General features: G+C 37.4%; 1 protein-coding gene across 3 annotated transcripts; it reads left to right on the plus strand.

Annotated features, from left to right (window-relative positions):
- The first annotated feature begins 10,664 nt into the window (after positions 1–10,664).
- On the plus strand, positions 10,665–16,267 carry LOC133877862 (lysine-specific demethylase JMJ30). 3 transcript variants are annotated; one of them, XM_062316302.1, is made up of 7 exons: positions 10,665–11,292; positions 13,032–13,241; positions 14,147–14,281; positions 14,389–14,532; positions 15,104–15,196; positions 15,855–15,933; positions 16,083–16,267. In XM_062316302.1, the coding sequence occupies exons 1-7, from the start codon at positions 10,843–10,845 to the stop codon at positions 16,250–16,252; spliced, it is 1,281 nt and encodes a 426-aa protein (XP_062172286.1). In that variant the 5' UTR covers positions 10,665–10,842; the 3' UTR covers positions 16,253–16,267. The 3 variants fall into 3 exon arrangements, with proteins under 3 accessions (XP_062172286.1, XP_062172288.1, XP_062172289.1); XM_062316304.1 differs by having other exon boundaries at positions 16,086–16,267; XM_062316305.1 differs by having other exon boundaries at positions 10,669–11,292; positions 15,855–16,190.
- The last annotated feature ends 2,830 nt before the right edge of the window (positions 16,268–19,097 follow it).

Below are 19,097 nucleotides of genomic sequence, written 5' to 3' on the forward strand. Positions count from 1 at the left end.
ACCAACAAGAGCCGGTAACCCCAAATATGCCTCATACTGATGAGTAAGATTAAGCCCTGTTTCTTGCAAAATAGAAACCCGATCCTCCTCCCTTGTGTTTCTATTGAAGAAAAGAGAGGTCTTCTTAAGGTTAACTTTCTGACCAAATGCCCTTTCATAGATATCCAAAATATTTTTAATTTACCTTCATTCTTGGATATTAGCATGCCCAAATAAAAGGCTATCATCAGCGAAGAGAAGATGATTAATCTTTGTTCCACCTCGAGAAATAGGAACACCAGAAATCTTCCTCATCCTAGCAGAATGATTTAACATATTAGTCAATGCCTTAGTACAAATAATGAAAAAATAAGGGGAATAGGGATCTCCTTGGTGGATACCTCTAGTGGGAATGATATGGCCATGGGGTTGGCCATTGATGAGTAGAGCATAAGTAACCAAGCGGACACAACTCATTAGAAGTCGAATCTAACTATCAGCAAAACCAAGTTTCTGCATCATAGCCTCCAAAAAATCCCACTCCAAACGGTCATACGCCTTACTCATGTCGATTTTAATAGCCATACAACCATCTCTACCTTTAAGCCGAGTTTCCATAGTATGGAGAGTTTCAAAGGCCACAATGATATTATCTGTTATCAACCGACCCAGAATAAACGCACTTTGTTCGGGAGGAGATGATATGAGGCAAAACAATTTTCAACCTATTAGCCAGCACCTTAAAGATCAGCTTGTATACCACATTACAAAGACTAATGAGTCGATAATCCTTGACTGTCTCCGGAGAGGTAACCTTAGGGATAAAGCAAATATTGGTAGTATTAACAGTTGCATCAAACGGCACTCCATTGAGGAAAGATAGAATTGCTTATGTAACTTCTCGTCCCAGAGTACTCCATGCCTTTCGGAAAAAACCCGTCTAGACCTGTAGATTTTAAAGGATGCATTTGGGAAAGAGCCAGACAACCCTCCTCTTCCTTGAATGGCCACAGTAAATTAGAGTTCATTTCCGCCGAAACACAAAGCTCCACATGTTCCAAACATTGGGAAAAATCTGTTGATGTGTTAGAGCTAAACATATCTTTATAATAATCAATGAAATCCCGACATACCTCTTTATTACGTCTCCATGTCCTTCCTTGAGCATTTGTGATAGAACAAATGCCGTTAATTTTCCTACAATAGTTGGTCCATGTATGGGAAAATTAAGTATTACGGTCTCCTTGGCGATACCAGTTCTGTTTTGCTCTTTATTTCCACCTTACATCTTCTCTTTCCAAAATTTCATCAATATCTTTCTGCAGGTGCTTAATAGAGTCTACCTTGTCTGATCGGTTGCTTCTTTATAAATCAAGTAAACTCTTACTTTTCTGCTTTAACAACTCTGCATCTTTCCCAAACTTTTGTTTACTCCAACGAGTAAGAGCCTTTTGGCAAGCTAATAAACGGGATTGAACATCCTTCATTCGGCTTTCTTTGATCATTTCTTGTCCCCATGCTGCTTTAATGATGTCATAACTCTCAGGGTCCAACTACGAATAAGCTTCAAACTTAAAGCCACGACGATAAGTGAGGGGTTCATAAGGTAGTTCACTGTATGAAATGAGAATCGGGTTATGGTCAGAAGCGCGGACTGCCAAGACAAAAGCATCCAAATGTTGGAATCATGAACACCAATCTCTATTTGCTACCTCTCGATCAAGTCCCTCCTGTGTAAAATTCCCATCACTTTTGTTATTGTACCATGTATACCAAGGCCCAGTGAACCCCAAATCACTTAGATCACAGTCTTCTAAAGCCATCCTGAAATTGTTCATCTGGGAATTATGTCTTAGAGTTGATCCTTTCTTCGATTGCTCTATAGTTTCATTAAAATCACCCACACAGAGCCATGCTGAGGGTTGGAACGATTTTAAATGCCTTAATAAATCCCAGGATTCACTTCTCCTAGCAATATCAGGATTTCTATAGAATTCCGTAAATTTCCATCCTGAACTACCATCTTCATCACGAATAATAGCATTGATATGATGGCGAGAGTAATTAAAAATTTCCAGAAATTTTTTTTCTTTCCAAAGTAGAGCAAGACCCCCGCTCCTTCCAACCGGTTCTACCACAAAAAGTCCCTCAAAGCCCAACTGGCTTCTAATCTTCTCCATTTGTTTTTGCTTACACATAGTTTATATGAGGAAAACAAGATTGGGTTTCTTTTCTTGCACCATTTGGTGAAGATCCCGAACTATTCAATGGTTCCCAAGCCCTCGACAGTTCCAACATAAGAGACTCATTGTGGCGGGCGGGGCTGAAGATCAGCCACCGCCATTGCCAATTGAGTAGAAACTCCCCCCTATCTTTGCTTTTCTTGGTCTGAGCCTCCTGGTTATCAGAAAGCATCCATCCCACATCTTCAAATTTCCTTTTCCTTTCAATTCCATGGATACTACCAGCCGTGTTCTCATTGGCTTTCCTCATCCACGTACAAACTTTTCTCGGAACCTTCGTAGCCTCCTCATTAGAAACCTGTAAAGCCTCATGGGTAATAGAATGCCCGTACTTAGGAATGGATAGGTCAAAAACAGTAGAAAATACTCCATTTCCTGTATTGCTTAGTGGGATAAAAGCCACCTCCTCCTGGGACCCATTATTTACAATAGCCACGTTAATATTACATGTCTCCTTGCATGCCACGTTTTCAACTTCTTGCTTTGTTTCATGCAGCTTCGCGACCAAGTAATCCCCCACATTTATTATAGAATCTTCAACACTTGGCTCTATGCAATTAGTCTTTTTCATCACACCTAGGTCTTCGACTGGGTTTGACCAAAATTCTCAGTTTCCACCAGGGTCTGTTGCCTCGCGCTCTAATCCTTGTCCTTTTTCCTATGATCAGCCCCATTTGTCTCTTTCAAATCTCCTACAGAATCTTCCACATTAATGCTAATTGTCCCACCCTGATCATCTTCACTTTCCATGTAATCATCCATGTACTGTGCACTCGACTTTCCTGCTCCTCCTTCTAAATTTTTGTCAGATGAATCATCCAATTTCCTCTACCCCATTTCTGCCTTACTTTGCGTAATCAAACAGGTTGTGAATGTAGCCGAAAAATGTCCTTCCATCTCACTGCCAATGACCACAGTTTCCTGAGTGCCATTAAACTGCTTTCTTGTTCTATACTCTGCTAGACAAGCTTTTGGTAAAACTTCCCTCATGTACCGTAGATCATATGCTCTTAACCAAGCCTCCCAAGATTTAGCCGATGAATCATCATCATTGATTCTATAACTAGTTTTGCTCGTGCATGGCTTGTTTGCATGATATATTCTCCCACAATAATAACAAAACTGTGGAAGTTTTTCATATATGAATGACACCCAGAGCAATTTGCCATTTATAATAAGGGCACGACCCCTTTCAAGCGGCTTGGTCAGATTAATATAAACTCTTATCCTTAAGCACCTACCCCACCCAACTTCATCACCAGTAACATTTACATCGTCCACAATGCCTATGGATTGGCCTATCCAAAGCCCTACTTCCCGATTCATGCACGTTAAAGGCATTTCATGTACCTTTATCCAAAAGAGGGCTTTGGAAAAATCCATTTGAAACGGTGGTATATTTTCATTAAGCTCCCTTAGGACCAACACGCTTCGGTCAAAAAGCCATGGACGACCCTCATTGACACGTTGTTTATTAGCCATGTTGGAAAACTCTAGCAACCACAGATTATCATGTAATTCCTTAAAAGCCACCACTTCTAGAGTCTTCCAAAGCCTGTTCATTAGTGCCCTGAAAGATTCTTTCTAAACACGCCAATCTGACATCAATCTACCCAACAGACAGCGTTCACTCCTTTCCCGTAAATCTGCAATATCAACTTCTGTGATTGTTATCCCTTTCCTTTCACCCTCCGTTAGCTTCATCCTATCGCCCATACATTCCACTAATTCCTCCATCCCGACGTATCAGTGAAAACCTAAGATTGCAAACAAAAACAAGGCCCATAAACCATTAAAGACTCGGGGACTAAAACTCACAGTCGTATTGAAATGGAAAGAGACTCAAAACTCTCACTCCTAATAGTTTCCGAATAAAGGAAACCCTAGAAGAGGACTAGGGGGGCCGGTGGGAATCAACCTAAGCTGTAAAGACAACACACAATAGAACAGAGCCATCACAAGCATACGGAGAGAGTGAAATATGGAGTTTCTCATCTTATCTATATTATCCCCAAACATTTTTCAATCTAAGGAAAAATATGAAAAAAAAAAAAAAACAAAAAACAAAAACAAACAAACGCCTTAACTAAAACTTGGTAGAAAGCTCATCCAACTACAAACAACACCTTCATTAAAGCTTAGCCACACCATTTTTTTTTTCTTTTTTAATTTGTTGTCACAATCTGGACTGTCCATTTTAAAGAAACAGTTTTGATAAAATATATTACACCTAGCGCGGATCTCAATCCAATTGTAACAACCACCAATGAACCTAAACAGTCTACTAATCACTTTCTTATTTATTTTTTATTTTTTTCTAAACAATACAAGAAATGAGGGGAGCTATATATAGAGGAGATCTTTTTCACTCCTAATTGTTGGGTTGGGTTTCCCTTCTAAGTGAGGATGGCCCAAAAGTTGTTTTATTTTAGTCCATGGGTAGAGAGGCCCAAAGAGGGTTAATAACCCTACCCTTTACTGTAGCAAAGAGGTAAGAGAGCAACAGGAAAATACAAGAAAGAAAAGAAGCTGCCGCCAATTTCTGGAATTTCTGTCCAGATTTGATCAACCACTCCTATCAACGAGCGTTTGTGGTCCGATTGAGCTGAAATTTTGTGTGGATGTTCATGACATGTGAATCTTCATTGTGAATGGTGGAGATTGGATTATGAGTATCCGGTGGTCATTTTTCAGCCCATGAATAGTAGCCTTCTTTTTTGTGAGATCTTTCTTTTATTCTTGTAGAAGTTGATTTGAGCCAAGAAATTGTATTTCTTGAAGATAATTGCTATTGTATGCCTCTAGTTGAGACTAGAGAAGACTCATGTATTCCCGTAATTATTGATAGTGGAATTGTTTGAGTGACCCAATGGTTTTTCCTTCTCACACCGAGAAGGTTTTCCACTTAAAAATTGTGTGTCTTGTGCTTGTGGTGTTTGGATATATATTTTTGCATATATATTGCTTTATTTTGTAGTTTCTGACCTTGTAGATTCACACAAAGAGGGAGTTTGAGTATTGTTGTTTCTCCCATCAAAGTGGTATCAAAGCCAAGTTATTATTTTGTTGAATATCTTGTGTTGAATAATGGAGGCTAATCTAAGTAGAATGGTGTCTTTGAATGGGTCAAATTATCACATATGGAAAGGCAAGATGGAAGACCTACTCTATGTGAAAAAAAATCATTTACCTGTGTTTGCTTCTGAGAAGCCAAAAAATAAATCTGATGAAGAATGGACTTTGATGCATAGACAAGTTTGTGGATATATTAGGCAATGGGTAGATGATAATGTTTTGAATCATGTTGATGGTGAGACATATGCACGCATGCTTTGGCAAAAACTTGAGGAGTTGTATGCTCGCAAGACCGGAAATAATAAAATATTTCTGATGAAGCAGCTGATGTATTTGAGATACCAAGATGAAACTCCCTCAACAGATCACTTGAACACATTCCAGAGAATTATTAATCAATTGGCTGAGATGGGTATCAAGTTTGATGATGGGGTTCAAGGTTTGTGTTTACTTGGTACTTTGTCGGACTCTTGGGAGACATTTAGAATGTCATTATTAACTCAGCTCCAAATGGTGTAATCAATATGGATATGGTTAAAAATAGTGTATTGAATGAAGATATGAGAAGAAAATCACAAGGAACCTCTTCACAGTCAGAAGTTTTGGTTACAGAGAAAATTGGGAGGAGTAAGAGCAAAGGTCCAAAGAATAGAGATAAACGCATAAACAAGTCCAACAGGTTTGCTAAAGAAACATTGTGGCATGAAAGGCCACGTAAAGAAACATTGCAAACAGTTGAAGAGAGAGAGAACAAAGAGAAAGGAAAGGAGACAAAGAATGATGACCGAGTTGCCACCACTACTGCCGGAGACGTCTTCACTATTTATGATGATGAAGTCATTAATCTTGCATGCTATAAGACCAGCTGGGTGATTGATAGTAGTGCCTCAACTCATGTTACATCTCAACGTGATCTCTTCACGTTCTATACAGCAGGTGACTTTGAGACAGTGAAGATGGGCAATAATGACGTGGCCAAAGTTGTTGGCATTGGAGATGTGTGCTTGGAGATGAGTAATGGCATGAAGTTAATTCTTAGAGATGTGAAGCATATTCCTGACATTCGTTTGAACTCGATTTCTGTAGGTAAACTTGATGATGATGGGTATTGCAACATCTTTCGTAATGGTCAGTGGAAGCTCACTAGAGGTGCTATGATTGTTGCTCGAGCCCAGAAGTTTTCTACCTTGTACATGCTGCAGGCAAACCTCTCCAAAGAAAATATTAATGCAATGGATGATGGGTCTTCTGTAGAGCTGTGGCACAAGAGACTTGCTCACATAAGTGAGAAAGACTTGGCAATATTGGCCAAGAAGAATCTTCTATCTGGGATGAGGAGTGCAAATTTGAAAAAGTACACACATTGTTTGGCAGGGAAGCAAAACAGAGTCGCTTTCAAGAGTTCCCCTTCTACAAGAAAGCCAAGTATACTTGATCTTGTAAATTCAGATGTTTGTGGCCCTATGAAGACTAAAACACTTGGTGGCTGCCTTTACTTTGTCACCTTCATAGATGATCATTCAAGGAAGGTATGAGTATATACATTGAAAACAAAAGATCAAGTATTGGATGTGTTTAAGTAGTTTCAGCCTTCAACTGAGAGACAAACTGTGAAGAAGTTGAAATGCATCAGAACAGATAATGGGGGAGAGTATTTGGGTCTTTTTTTATCAATATTGCAAGCAACAGGGTATTCGGCATCAAAGGACTCCTCCGAAGACTTCTCATTTAAATGGTATAGCTGAGAGCATGAACATAACACTGGTTGAGAGAGTGAGGTGCTTGCTTTCACAATCACAATTGTCAAACTCCTTTTGGGGGGAGGCTTTGAGTACATCAGTACATGTTCTTAATCTCACACCATGTGTTCCTCCTCAGTTTGATGTATCAGACAAGGTTTGGACCGGCAAAGATGTTTCTTATGATCATTTGCGTGTCTTTGAATGTAAGGCATTTGTGCATATTCCCAAAGATGAGAGGTCTAAGCTATATGTAAAGACTCAACAATGTATCTTCCTAGGCTATGGCCTAGATGAGTTTGGCTACAGGTTGTATGATCCAGTTGAGAAGAAACTTGTGAGAAGCCGAGATGTAGTGTTTATGGAAGACTAAATCATACATGATATTGAGAAGACAAAAAAAGTAGTGCCTCAATGCAGTGATGGTTTGATTGACTTGGATCCAGCTCATTCGACAGAATTGCTAGCACAGGTTGAACATGATGTTCAAAATGACCAGTAAGATGAACATGATTTTCAAAATGACCAGCAGAGTCCAGTTGATATTGATGTTCCCTCACAGGATGAGACTCATGATCAGTTTCTAGTACTAGAGATACCGTCAGATGTTCCTCTACCAGAGACCGACATCCTTCCACTCAGTATTTTGTAGATGAGTTCGTGTTACTAACTGACGGGGGAGAGCCTGAGTATTATGCAGAAGCCATGGAAGATGAACATAAGTCAGAGTGGGTTGATGCTATGCAAGATGAGATGCAGTCATTACATGACAATCACACTTTTGAGTTGGTGAAGTTGCCTAAGGGCAAGAGAGCTTTGACGAACAGGTGGATTTACAGGGTGAAGCAACAAGAACACACTTTACAGCCACGGTACAAAGCTAGACTGGTTGTCAAGGGATTCAGACAGAGAAAAGGTATTGACTTTGATGAGATTTTCTCTCTTGTTGTGAAGATGTCATCCGTTCGTGTGGTTCTTGGTTTAGCCGCTAGCGTAGACTTGAAGATTGAACAAATGGATGTGAAAACTGACTTCCTTCATGGTGATTTGGAGGAGGAGATATATATGGAACAACTAGAGGGTTTCAGGGTGAAAGGGAAATAAGACTATGTGTGTCGGCTTAAGAAAAGCCTTTATGGTTTGAAGCAGGCACCCAGGCAGTGATATAAAAAGTTTGAGTCTGTTATGGAAGAGCAAGGCTATAGGAAGACTACTTCTGACCATTGTGTTTTTGTGCAGAAATTCTCTAATGGTGATTTTATTATTCTATTGCTTTATGTTGATAACATGTTAATTGTTGGCTTGAATTCTTCCAGAATTGACAGGTTGAAGAAGCAGTTAAGTAAGTCATTTGCAATGAAAGACTTGGGGCCAGCAAAGCAGATTCTTGGGGTTCACATTTATAGATGCAGAAAAGACAAGAAGTTGTTTATATCACATGAGCAATACATTGAGAAAGTGTTTAAGATGTTCAACATGAATAAGGCTAAAGTGGTTAACTCTCCTCTTACTACACACCTTAAATTGAGTACAAAGCAAAACCTTTCAACAAATGAAGAGAATGAAGATATGGAAAGAATTCCATATGCCTCAGCAGTGGGAAGCTTGATGTATGCAATCATTTGTATGAGGCCAGACATAGCCCATGCAGTTAGTGTTGTTAGCCAGTTTCTTCCAAATCCGAGAAGAGAACATTGGAATGCTGTAAAGTGGATTATGAGATATCTGTGAGGCATTTCCAAGTTGAGTCTTAGCTTTGGGAGTGGCAAACCAATGTTGGTTGGCTACACAGATTCTGATATGGCTGGAGATGTGGATACCCGTAAGTCTACTTTGGGTTATTTGATCACTTTCTCAAGAGGGGCTGTTTCTTAGCAGTCGAGGTTACAAAAATGTATTGCACTTTCTACAACTGAAGCAGAGTTGATTGCAGCAACGAAAGCTTGTAAAGAGTTGCTATGGACGAAAAAGCTTTTGCAAGAGCTTGGTTTCAAGCAACAACAATATGTGTTGTTTTGTGATAACCAGAGTACTATTCACCTTGCTAAGCATTCTTCATTTCATTCAAGATCGAAACACATCGATGTGAGGTACTATTGGATAAGAGATACTCTTAATGACAAGTTGCTAGCACTTGAGATAATTCACATCGATGATAATGGCTCCGATATGTTAACTAAGGCTTTAGCAAGGGAGAAACTTGAGATTTGTTGCTCGATCACCGGGATGACGAATCCCTCCACCTAGTCGGGAAGGGGGAGATTTGTTGGGTTGGGTTTCCATTCTAAGTGAGGATGGCCCAAAAGTTGTTTTATTTTAGCCCCTGGGTAGAGAGGCCCAAAGAGGGTTAATAACCCTACCCTTTACTGTAGCAAAGAGGTAAGAAAGCAACAGGAAAATACAAGAAATAAAAGAAAAGAAGTTGTCGCCAGTTTCTGAAATTTCTGTCCAAATTTGATCAACTGCCCCGATCAACGTGCGCTTGTGGTCCGATTGAGCTGAAATTTTGTGTGGATGTTCATGACACGTGAATCTTCATTGTGAACAGTGAAGATTGGATTCTAAGCATCCGGTGGTCGTTTTTCAGCCCGTAAACAGTAGCCTTCTTCTTGGTGAGATATTTCTTTTATTCTTGTAGAAGTTGATTTGAGCCAAGAAATTGTATTTCTTGAAGATAGTTGCAATTATAAGCCTCTAGTTGAGACTAGAGAAGACTCATGTATTCCCGTAATTGTTGATAATGGAATTGTTTGAGTGATCCAGTGGTTTTTTCTTCTCACACCGAGAAGGTTTTCCACTTAAAAATAGTGTCTTGTGCTTGTAATGTTTGGATATATATTTTTGCATATATATTGCTCTATTTTGTAATTTTCTTATAGATTCACACAAAGAAGAAGTTTGAGTATTGTTGTTTCTCTCATCACTAATATGGATAGAAGAGATGGGCGTAAAGTTTGTGGGAATGCTTCCAGGAGGAAGACATTTAGTAAAAGCAGAGAGAATGTTTATTTCTTCAACACTAATGGTGTGTTTGGCAAAAAATTCAATTCCCCAACGCACCAAAAGTACTGCAGTAAAAATATGGCTTAACAACCGCATCAAAATTGACCCTTAATAGCGTCAGAGGGGGGGAAGCAATGCTTGATATTACATTTGTCAACCAATTTTAATTAAGGAAAATAATTGCTAAATTGGTTATTGAGGTTGACCCTTTAAAAAGTAGCAAATCACTCAATGTGGTAAACTGGTACGGATACATGACAAATAATTTATAAATTTCAACCATTTTTCCTTAAGAAACTACACATTTGCCCTCAATTTTTATTTTTTATTTAAAAAAAAAAGAGAGTATATGACACATCAAAACAGATCATCAAACCAAAGATAAAGAATATCTAGTCAAAATACACTACAAACAATTCATCAATCCTCCTAAGTGCCCCTTTGAGATTTCTCATTGAAAAAAGAAAAAAAAAAAAAGAAAAAAAAGAGAAGAATATACTTAATGTGTAGGGAATATATGAGATTGATTTGAATGTGTATGGCTTTGGTTTTTTATAAATAAAGAATTATGAAATATCTCTAGTAGTACCTTGTAAACATTAACAAAAGAAGAAAGAAGAAAGAAGAAAGATCTAGAAAAAGTGCATCCCCGTGGGAAATATCTCTCGTAAAAGTGCATCTCAAAAAGCGAAAATATCTCATTAAAAATCTGTCCCTCCGGCTCCGAGCCTCCCTTGCACGCTTTCTTATCACTCGCTCCCACTTTATATCTAATCACATAAACCGTACTCGCCGTGACCTCAATGTCGTCGTCTTCGTCGGAGCACTTCGAGACGCCAGCGCTGGATTCGGAGTGCCCCACGCTCCTCCACGCGATTACGGAGCACGGCGGGTACGCCTATGTCAGCATGGCCACGCTGGCGGCCGCGGGAGACCCACGAGCGGCGGAGGCGGCGCTTGAGATTGCGTGGGAGCAGCTTCACTCCGGGCCGTGGCACTCGGTGGATCCGGTCTGGCGCGACGCCTACTCCATGGCGTGCCTCCACGTGGCCAGGCTCCATTTCTTCAAGGGTGAGCTTAGCGAGGCCCTTAGGGTCTTGGATATGGGCTTGATCATGGGCGGCACGCTCCTCCGGAAGGACCTCGACTCCGCAGTCCAGAAGGTCTCGGCTCTGGCCGGGGACACCTCTAGAGTTTCCGAGCCACGCGCCGAGGGTGATGTTCTTCGCCAAGTGGAGCTTGATGAGGCGGAGGTGAGGTTCGTCTTTTTTTAATTTTTATTTTGTTTTAGGTTATGTTTGTGATTTTGTAATTCTCTGTTATTGATTGGAGCAACAATGGTGAAAGTTTGGATTTTTAGGATTTCTTTTTTATTTTTCAGTTGGAAAATTTATGCCAATTTTATTGTACTTACTTAGCACTTCAAATTTTAGTCAGTAGTTTTAAATTAAATGGTTCAGATTTTGCTGTCTCAGTATTAACTGTTCTCAAAATTCTAAACATTGCTTTTGAACAGCGTTTTGTTTTAAGATATTTTGAATGAAGATAAAAGCTATCATTTTAAAGGAGGTAAACGTTTAGTTGACAAAATCTCAATCTTTTAATCTAAAGCTTATTGTTAGAATTTTATGTGAAGTAGGGAATCTAGAAGTTTCCAATCTGGTTCATTTATGCTATGTCCATGTGTAAAACAATGTTGAAAGATTCACCAAAAAGGAACTTTTGGGGTATTGAATTTCTTTAGAGCTGATTTTGTTATATATGGGGTATTAAATTTGTTTAGTTAGGGGGGGAATGGTGACTGGTGGAATTGGTTGCATTTACTATGTAGAATCAGTGTGCTACATGATCATTTTCGTATTAAGCTTTGGGTTTTATCAAATTATAATATGAACATAATGTGTAAGCCCTTAGATGGTACGTTGTTCTAATTAATAAAATGGACAGGCTTGGTGTCACTAATTGTAGTTTTTTTCCATACAGAAGCCAGTTTGTTTTAACTATTTTCTTGGGGACAAAATGATTGTAAATTGTTGAAATTTCTGATTTTTCTATGTGTAGATATTATGCACAGATGTGGAAAGGAAAGAACCATCATATTTTTCACTTGAATTTTTGGCATTGTGTATTTATACAAAATGAGGTGTTTCACATCAAGTAGGATTAGTTAGCGGAAAAGTAAACGGGTTATCACTGTTTTTTACATTGAAGCAAATGGAATCTAAGAAATCTACAATTCTCCACACGGGGTGGGTACGAACCAAAATCTAAGACCTTGAAGATGAGACTTGCATGTATTTAAACGAACTACCATTTTTATGGGACAAAATTTACCTTCATCTCTTTTACTCTTGATAGCAAATTACTACTTTACTACTAGCTTTACCAAGTAATGGGCCTAAAACCACACATCAAGTCTTTATTATTTTCTTTCAAGTTCTTTAACTCAAACATGGATTCGACAACTAATAAAATAAAAGGCATGGATCTGCATTGAGATCAGGATCTGAGTTCGATTGACTTCATTAGATTCATATTTAGATATATTAATTGTATATGACATACATGGGGTAAATCTCACTAGTGACTTGTGGTGAAACTTCAATTTTTAATAGTTTTAGATATTTTAGGACTTCTATTATTATTTCAATTTTTCTTTTCTATTAGTGAGATAATTTTTAGTTGGGTTTACTTTTGAAAACCCGTAAACACAAGTGTAGAGAGAGAGAGAGAGCATTTCTTGAAAATGTAGAACAACCTTTTGCCGAGAGCGATTTGTATTGAAAGTGGTTCAGACTGATGAGATAGGAGATGAGATGTAGCGAATGTTTTCTTTTCTTTTCCTTTCATCACTTTACTATGTTGAACAGCCCTCCTTATATTATCTACTTGTATCTGGTTATCAGTTGGTTATTAGCATATCACATAGCACAAGTGAAGAGAGATTTTTAAGCTCATTTAATATTCAATGTACAGCTTTTGAACTTTGCAGGTGCTTCGTTCTTTACCTGTCAAGTCGCTGTCTTTAAAAATTGTGTTAAAGATCCCTGCTATATCTTTGGAGGGATTCCTTCGTGAATATTTCATATCAGGTTCTCCAGTTATTATTAGTGACTCTATGGCTCATTGGCCAGCCAGGACAAAGTGGAATGACATGGATTACCTAAGAAGGGTTGCTGGAGACCGCACAGTCCCAGTTGAGGTGATTAATTTTGATACGTATTGAATACAGTCTATTAGATCACCATGACTGCCTTATGTTGGTCCATATCCTTTTCCCCAAAATAGCAACAGTAGACTAATATATTGTCTACTGCAAACGCCCTAATCTGCTCCAGATTATTTTTTTTACACTAATGCATTATTATTGATGATGTATATGCCTCTTATTGTACCAATCACAAATAAGTTCCTCCCAATCCATTGTGATTATTTAGTTTGATTTTGGTCAACTTTATTAGTGATTCGTTGATTGGGGAGTTTTCTGACACATCAACACATGGCCTCTTATTGTCACAAATAAGTATCTGAACATATGGTGATCAATTCATTGTCTTTATCATTGCCAAAAGTTACCTGCCAAGTTTTCTGCCATCCCACCACTACCAAGAAGAAAAAGGAGGAAATGGAAGGGTTTTGGGTGGGGGTAACTAGAATCATCATAGAATGGACTTCATTGAGGAGGATCTTGTTATGGGTCTCAATTCTTTGGGCAAGGCACATGCACTCTCTACTTAATATTTTTTTTCCCCTCTTTCTTTTCTCTTTATTCTCTTTTTTGGGTAGGTGGCAGAATGGAGTGGTCTACGTTGAAAACCTTTTGTAGCATCATTTTGAGTAGTTCTTACTAAATATCATCTTAAATACTAGTTATAGCAAAATCCCAGCTACCTATAGTCAGCTTTCCCTCCAATTACCATTAGATGGTGGAAGTAGGTGCTCTTAATTATCCTTACTGTTGAATATCACATCACTCATGGATTTGAGTATTTTTGTAGAAATAAGATGATGCAGTTAACCAGCTTACAGAAACTATTTAATGCTTGATTGGTTTTCTTTATTTTATTTAAGAACCGAAAAACGGTAAAGTTTAAATTTTTTTTTCAGGTTGGCAAAAACTATTTATGCCCAGAGTGGAAGCAAGAGCTTATCACATTTTCCCAGTTTCTTGCGAGGATTGAGGCCAATGACTGTTCTTCTGCTGACCGTACATATCTTGCTCAGCATCCATTGTTTGATCAGGTATTTATGTCTGTCTTTATGGGTGCTATGTCATGGTTGTATGATACATGATAGTAAAAGTAAAAGTTGCTACCTTTTAAACAATGGTATTACTATTTTAATGGCAGATAAGTGAGCTACGGAAGGACATTTGTATTCCTGACTATTGTTTTGCTGGAGGTGGGGAGCTGAGGTCTCTTAATGCCTGGTTCGGTCCAGCTGGGACTGTAACACCATTGCACCATGATCCACATCATAACATACTAGCGCAGGTATTTCAGATGTATGATGCATCGAGTAAAATGCAAAATGAAGCTGCCATTTGGAGTTTGTTCATCGATACATACCATCAAGCGGCTGTTTCATTTCTCTCCAATTATTTTTGCCCTTGAAATTAGCTTCTATCTTCTCTTCTTCTAGCCTGATCACCGTCCTGACGTTTCATCCTTCTCCTAGAAGTGACATATTACTTAAAAATCACTCACTTCTTGCTATTTGCTATATAGTTGAAATATGTAGATTTGTAAATGCTTTTAGTACATCATAACTACGTTCTTCTGACATCAGCAATTCCAGTTTCTGTAGTTTGATCTTAAGCGAGAATTTCATGCATCTTAGTATGACTTTGTGATCGACTTGAATTTCTTAAAATGGACAGTGCCCAAACTTTCATGTATTTGATGCCAGACATTTTGCCTTTTACCCTTTATAAGGTGAAAAACCAACTGGGACACACAATCACACATAGTTCATTAGATGTTCGTGCATGTGTCTTTGTTTTTTGTTATTGTTAATAAAACTATTGAGCATATACTTATATTAGCTTCGCCTCTTTATTCTCAGGTAGCTGGCAAAAAGTATATAAGGCTTTATCCTTCTTCGTTGTCAGAGGAACTTTACCCATACACTGAAACCATGCTTAAAAATTCAAGCCAGGTAGCTCCATGCTTGAACTCTATCTGGACTGAATGAACTTTCTGCTCGACTTTGCTTTATCATTTAAGTGCAAATACATGTTCTATAGTTGCATTTCAATACAATTTAGTAAAATCGTAGTTTGACCTTTAGAATCACAATTTAACCTTTAAAATCTTGCATTTTTGAAAACGCACCTACTTGCTTGCAATTTGAAAACGCATATTTTTCTATGTTTTTAAATTGTAATTTTTTAAAAACACACAAACGATACATTTTCTGCAATTTGATCAAAAATCGTACTTTTAGTCCGTGAAATGGCGGTGCCAAACACTCTTAAAAAGCAATCAAACTCTGCATGTGTCATGAATTTAATTTCTTTTGATTCAATCTTGCCTTCTCTCTCACATGCGCTTGCGCGGCGGGCACATACTTGTGGGATGAATTACTGCTTCTTCTTTTTTTTTTTTTTTTTTTAATTATAATAGCATGAGTACACTTGCACATGCTAGCAGTTAAGTTATTCTGTGCAAGGCTTCCATTAAACTGCAAGCAAGCACATACGTAGGAAGTGTTGCATATTCATGCTCATATCTTCATGTCCTGTAGCATAGATATGCATTATATGGATATTTAAACTTATCCTTTTGGGTTTAATTGGTGATAATTTTGGTTGAAGGTTGATCTAGACAACATAGACGAGAGAAGGTTTCCAAAGGTGCATGACTTGGAATTTCAAGACTGCATTTTAGAGGAAGGTGAGATGCTTTATATACCGCCCAAGTGGTGGCACTACGTGCGATCTTTAACTAGAAGTTTTTCAGTTAGCTTTTGGTGGAGCGACTGCGAAAATCAAAACGTGTCCTGATTACTGATTAGGGTTGTTGTTTAAAAATGTCTTTATTAGCAGGAGAGGCTGTCAACTTCTTGGATGCGAGATTGAAAGGATTGTGTTTGAATCCGATTATATTTTATAATTTATATTACAAATGTAATTATTTTGTACTTTTTACTAGATGGTTAGTTACTTATATAAAATATAACGTAAATAAAATTTTAGATTTAATCCAATTATAATCAAGGGAAAATTGCTGAATTGGTCCTTGTGGTTACTCTCTGATGTAAAAATAATAATAATAAATACTAGATTACCGCCATTAGAAAAGTAGACGAAATTTGTTAATGTGTTATATCATCACCAATTATATTGTGACACGTGTTACTTATAATAAAAAAATAAATATTTAAATATTTAAAAAAACATTGAAAAAGAAAGTAGAGGGTGATCAAGCCATTCCTGTTAGCCAAATAGATTGTTTTTTTTTTTTTTTTTTTTTCAAAATTATTTATTTATTTTTTATTTTTATTATAAGTGATATATGTTACGATATGATTGGTGTTGATGTAATATATTAATAGATTCTATCAACTTATCTAAAGACATTGACTTTTTCTTTTCTTTTTCTTTTTAATCTAAGCCCAGGATTGTTCGATCCCTTTTTAAAATCTAGGATTCAAGTCATTAATTTTTTGAGGTAGTATTTCGTGAACAAGTATGTATAAAGAAATTCTTTTAGATAAATTTCTAATTTTTTTTCTTTTTATATAATCTAATCTTTTCTTTTTTTATTATATTTTATATTATTAATATATTTCAAGAGCTATTCGTCGCAACTTCAAACCACAAGGACGAATTTAGCAATTTTCCCAATAATCAATTATATATTCCATCTAAAATCAAACAGAGAGAGTTTTGAGGGATATAGGAGAGAGCTACCTCTAGTTGTATAGCTTCCAAAAAGAAAAATACATATCTAATTTGGATCCAAACCCTCAGATTAGTTCTATGATAGTCGAGTCTTAAAAGATTGTATTGGAGGTATCGGAATTTTGTCATACAACAAAAACCTTGGCCCTAAAACTTGCATAGAATCTAGTGTTGAAGAGACTCTTGCTGGTTCTTTTGGAAGAGTCTTGCCCTAGCTTGCAAAGAGTCTCGAGTCTTGAAGAAACACTTGATGCTTCTGGTTCTTTTGGAAGGGTCTCTTGGTGGTCGGTTCTTTTGAGTTAGTGGGAGGGAAGGAGGAATCAGAGGGCCAAACTCAAAACAACAGGGTGTCTAGTGCTGCCTTCTCAATTCTCACGGATTAGATAGATAATGGTACAATTTACCAATCAAAGATAAATAAACAAATACATCATATTTGATATGGTATATTTTATCCTAATAAAAAATGGATAAAAAAAAAACTAATGGGATCATGTCATCATCTAATTAGGTTTATGTCTGGTCCAATCTTAATCTGGTGAGAGAGCAAGGTAAGCCCTAGATCTAGTAAAAAAAGCACAAGATATTGTGTGGGCAGGTAGAAAGCCAGAGCCCTGGGGAGAAGGATGGGGTTTTTCAGCCATGACTTTGGGTGGAACTTTGGACAGGACACAGAAAAATGTAGTAAAAGTCACTTAGATGCAGCTAAATGAGTAAAAAAAAAAAAAAAAAAAAACACATCCAGACTATATTATTACAAAGGGAAGTGATTCTCACACAACCCCTTCCATATAACCCTCACACATTGTGTCTCTCATGCATGAGCCTGGATTTTGGTTCAAGGGGATCAACATTAAAAAATAAAAATTAATTAAAAATGTTAAAGATTATTTACGTCTAACGAAATAAATAAGCAATTCAACAAAATTTAATTATCTTTAAAATTTAAACAAAGATCCACCAACAGATTTGCTAAATCTATCTCGTCATAACTCATGAGCTTGTTTAGAATTTTATTGAAGCTCAATAAAATAATTGTTGTTCTCTATAATATCAGATAACTATAATTATATATTTCATATAATTAAAATAGGTAACAACTAACAAAAACTATATATACTCATAAATAATTAATTTAAAAGAGTAATATAAATATAAAATATTAATCAATATATAAGTTTGATTAGGTACCTAAAATTTTTCAAAACAGAGAGATTGTCAAAAAAAAATATGAATGATTTTTTTGCTCTTAAAATTTTCAAAACAGAGAAATTATATATTTTAGGTTTTCTTTTTTCATCAATACCTTAAATAGATAAACATGGACATGGTACATATATTAATATAAAAAGCGCCAACCAAACTTAACAGATGCCATATCTGGAAATGGCCAACCTTTTGCTTTGGCCAAAGTCGGTTTGGTGACTTTCAAACCAAAATCAAGTCTAACGCCACTCCTCCTCCCTTCCCAATACTGAGCTCACCGGTGGTCCCATTTTTTGATCGTATTTTGTGTGATTTTTGATAGGGTTGTTAAGTCGAAATCTTTGAATCTAGATCTACACTTTTCTCCCCATTATCTCACAACACGGACCTCACCATTGGGTTCGCCAGACTCCTCCGAGTCTTCCGCTGGCCGGCGTGCCCCCAACCGACCCCGGCACATCGGCGCATGGCACGCACGCTCCAAAATCTGTTCTGGCGCATGGAGGCCACGCGCCACCTCCCCGTCTTCCCCCCACCTCGGCCGGTGGCATCTTTTGGTGGATCCGGCGTTTTCTTGAAGGTAGCTCCCCTCCCCTCCCCTGACCGGACCTCTGATTGTTGGGTTTTATTATTGTCTTGTTTTTTGCCTTTTTAGGTTATATCTCGCAAATTACTTGTTGCATATTCAAAGATTGCTGGTTTTTTATGGTTTTTTAGCTTAGATCTCCCCTTTCTTAGTTTTTTTTAGTGAGCTTTATTGTAAAGAGGTTCTTTATTGTTGTCCTGTAATCCTTTGTATTTGTTTGGTAACTGCATCCAAGTCAGTTTCTAGCTTAATGTTTTAGGAAGTCTTTCTATTCACTGTAATTTGGCCCTTTGGGATTTTTTTTAATGAAGGTTAACTCTGTTCAAAAAAAAAAAAAAAAAAAAAAAAAAAGTCTAACGCCA

The sequence above is a fragment of the Alnus glutinosa genome, chromosome 9 (assembly GCF_958979055.1).
Source record: "Alnus glutinosa chromosome 9, dhAlnGlut1.1, whole genome shotgun sequence".
NCBI lineage: Eukaryota > Viridiplantae > Streptophyta > Magnoliopsida > Fagales > Betulaceae > Alnus > Alnus glutinosa.

What these genes read in the sequence shown, in the direction of transcription:
- LOC133877862 (XM_062316302.1), top strand. Translation starts at nt 10,843, where the DNA reads ATGTCGTCGTCTTCGTCGGAGCACTTCGAGACGCCAGCGCTGGATTCG. An exon ending in AGCATCCATTGTTTGATCAG is followed by an intron (nt 14,282 to 14,388) that starts GTATTTATGTCT and finishes TTTTAATGGCAG; the next exon opens with ATAAGTGAGCTACGGAAGGA. An exon ending in TGCTTAAAAATTCAAGCCAG is followed by an intron (nt 15,197 to 15,854) that starts GTAGCTCCATGC and finishes TTTTGGTTGAAG; the next exon opens with GTTGATCTAGACAACATAGA.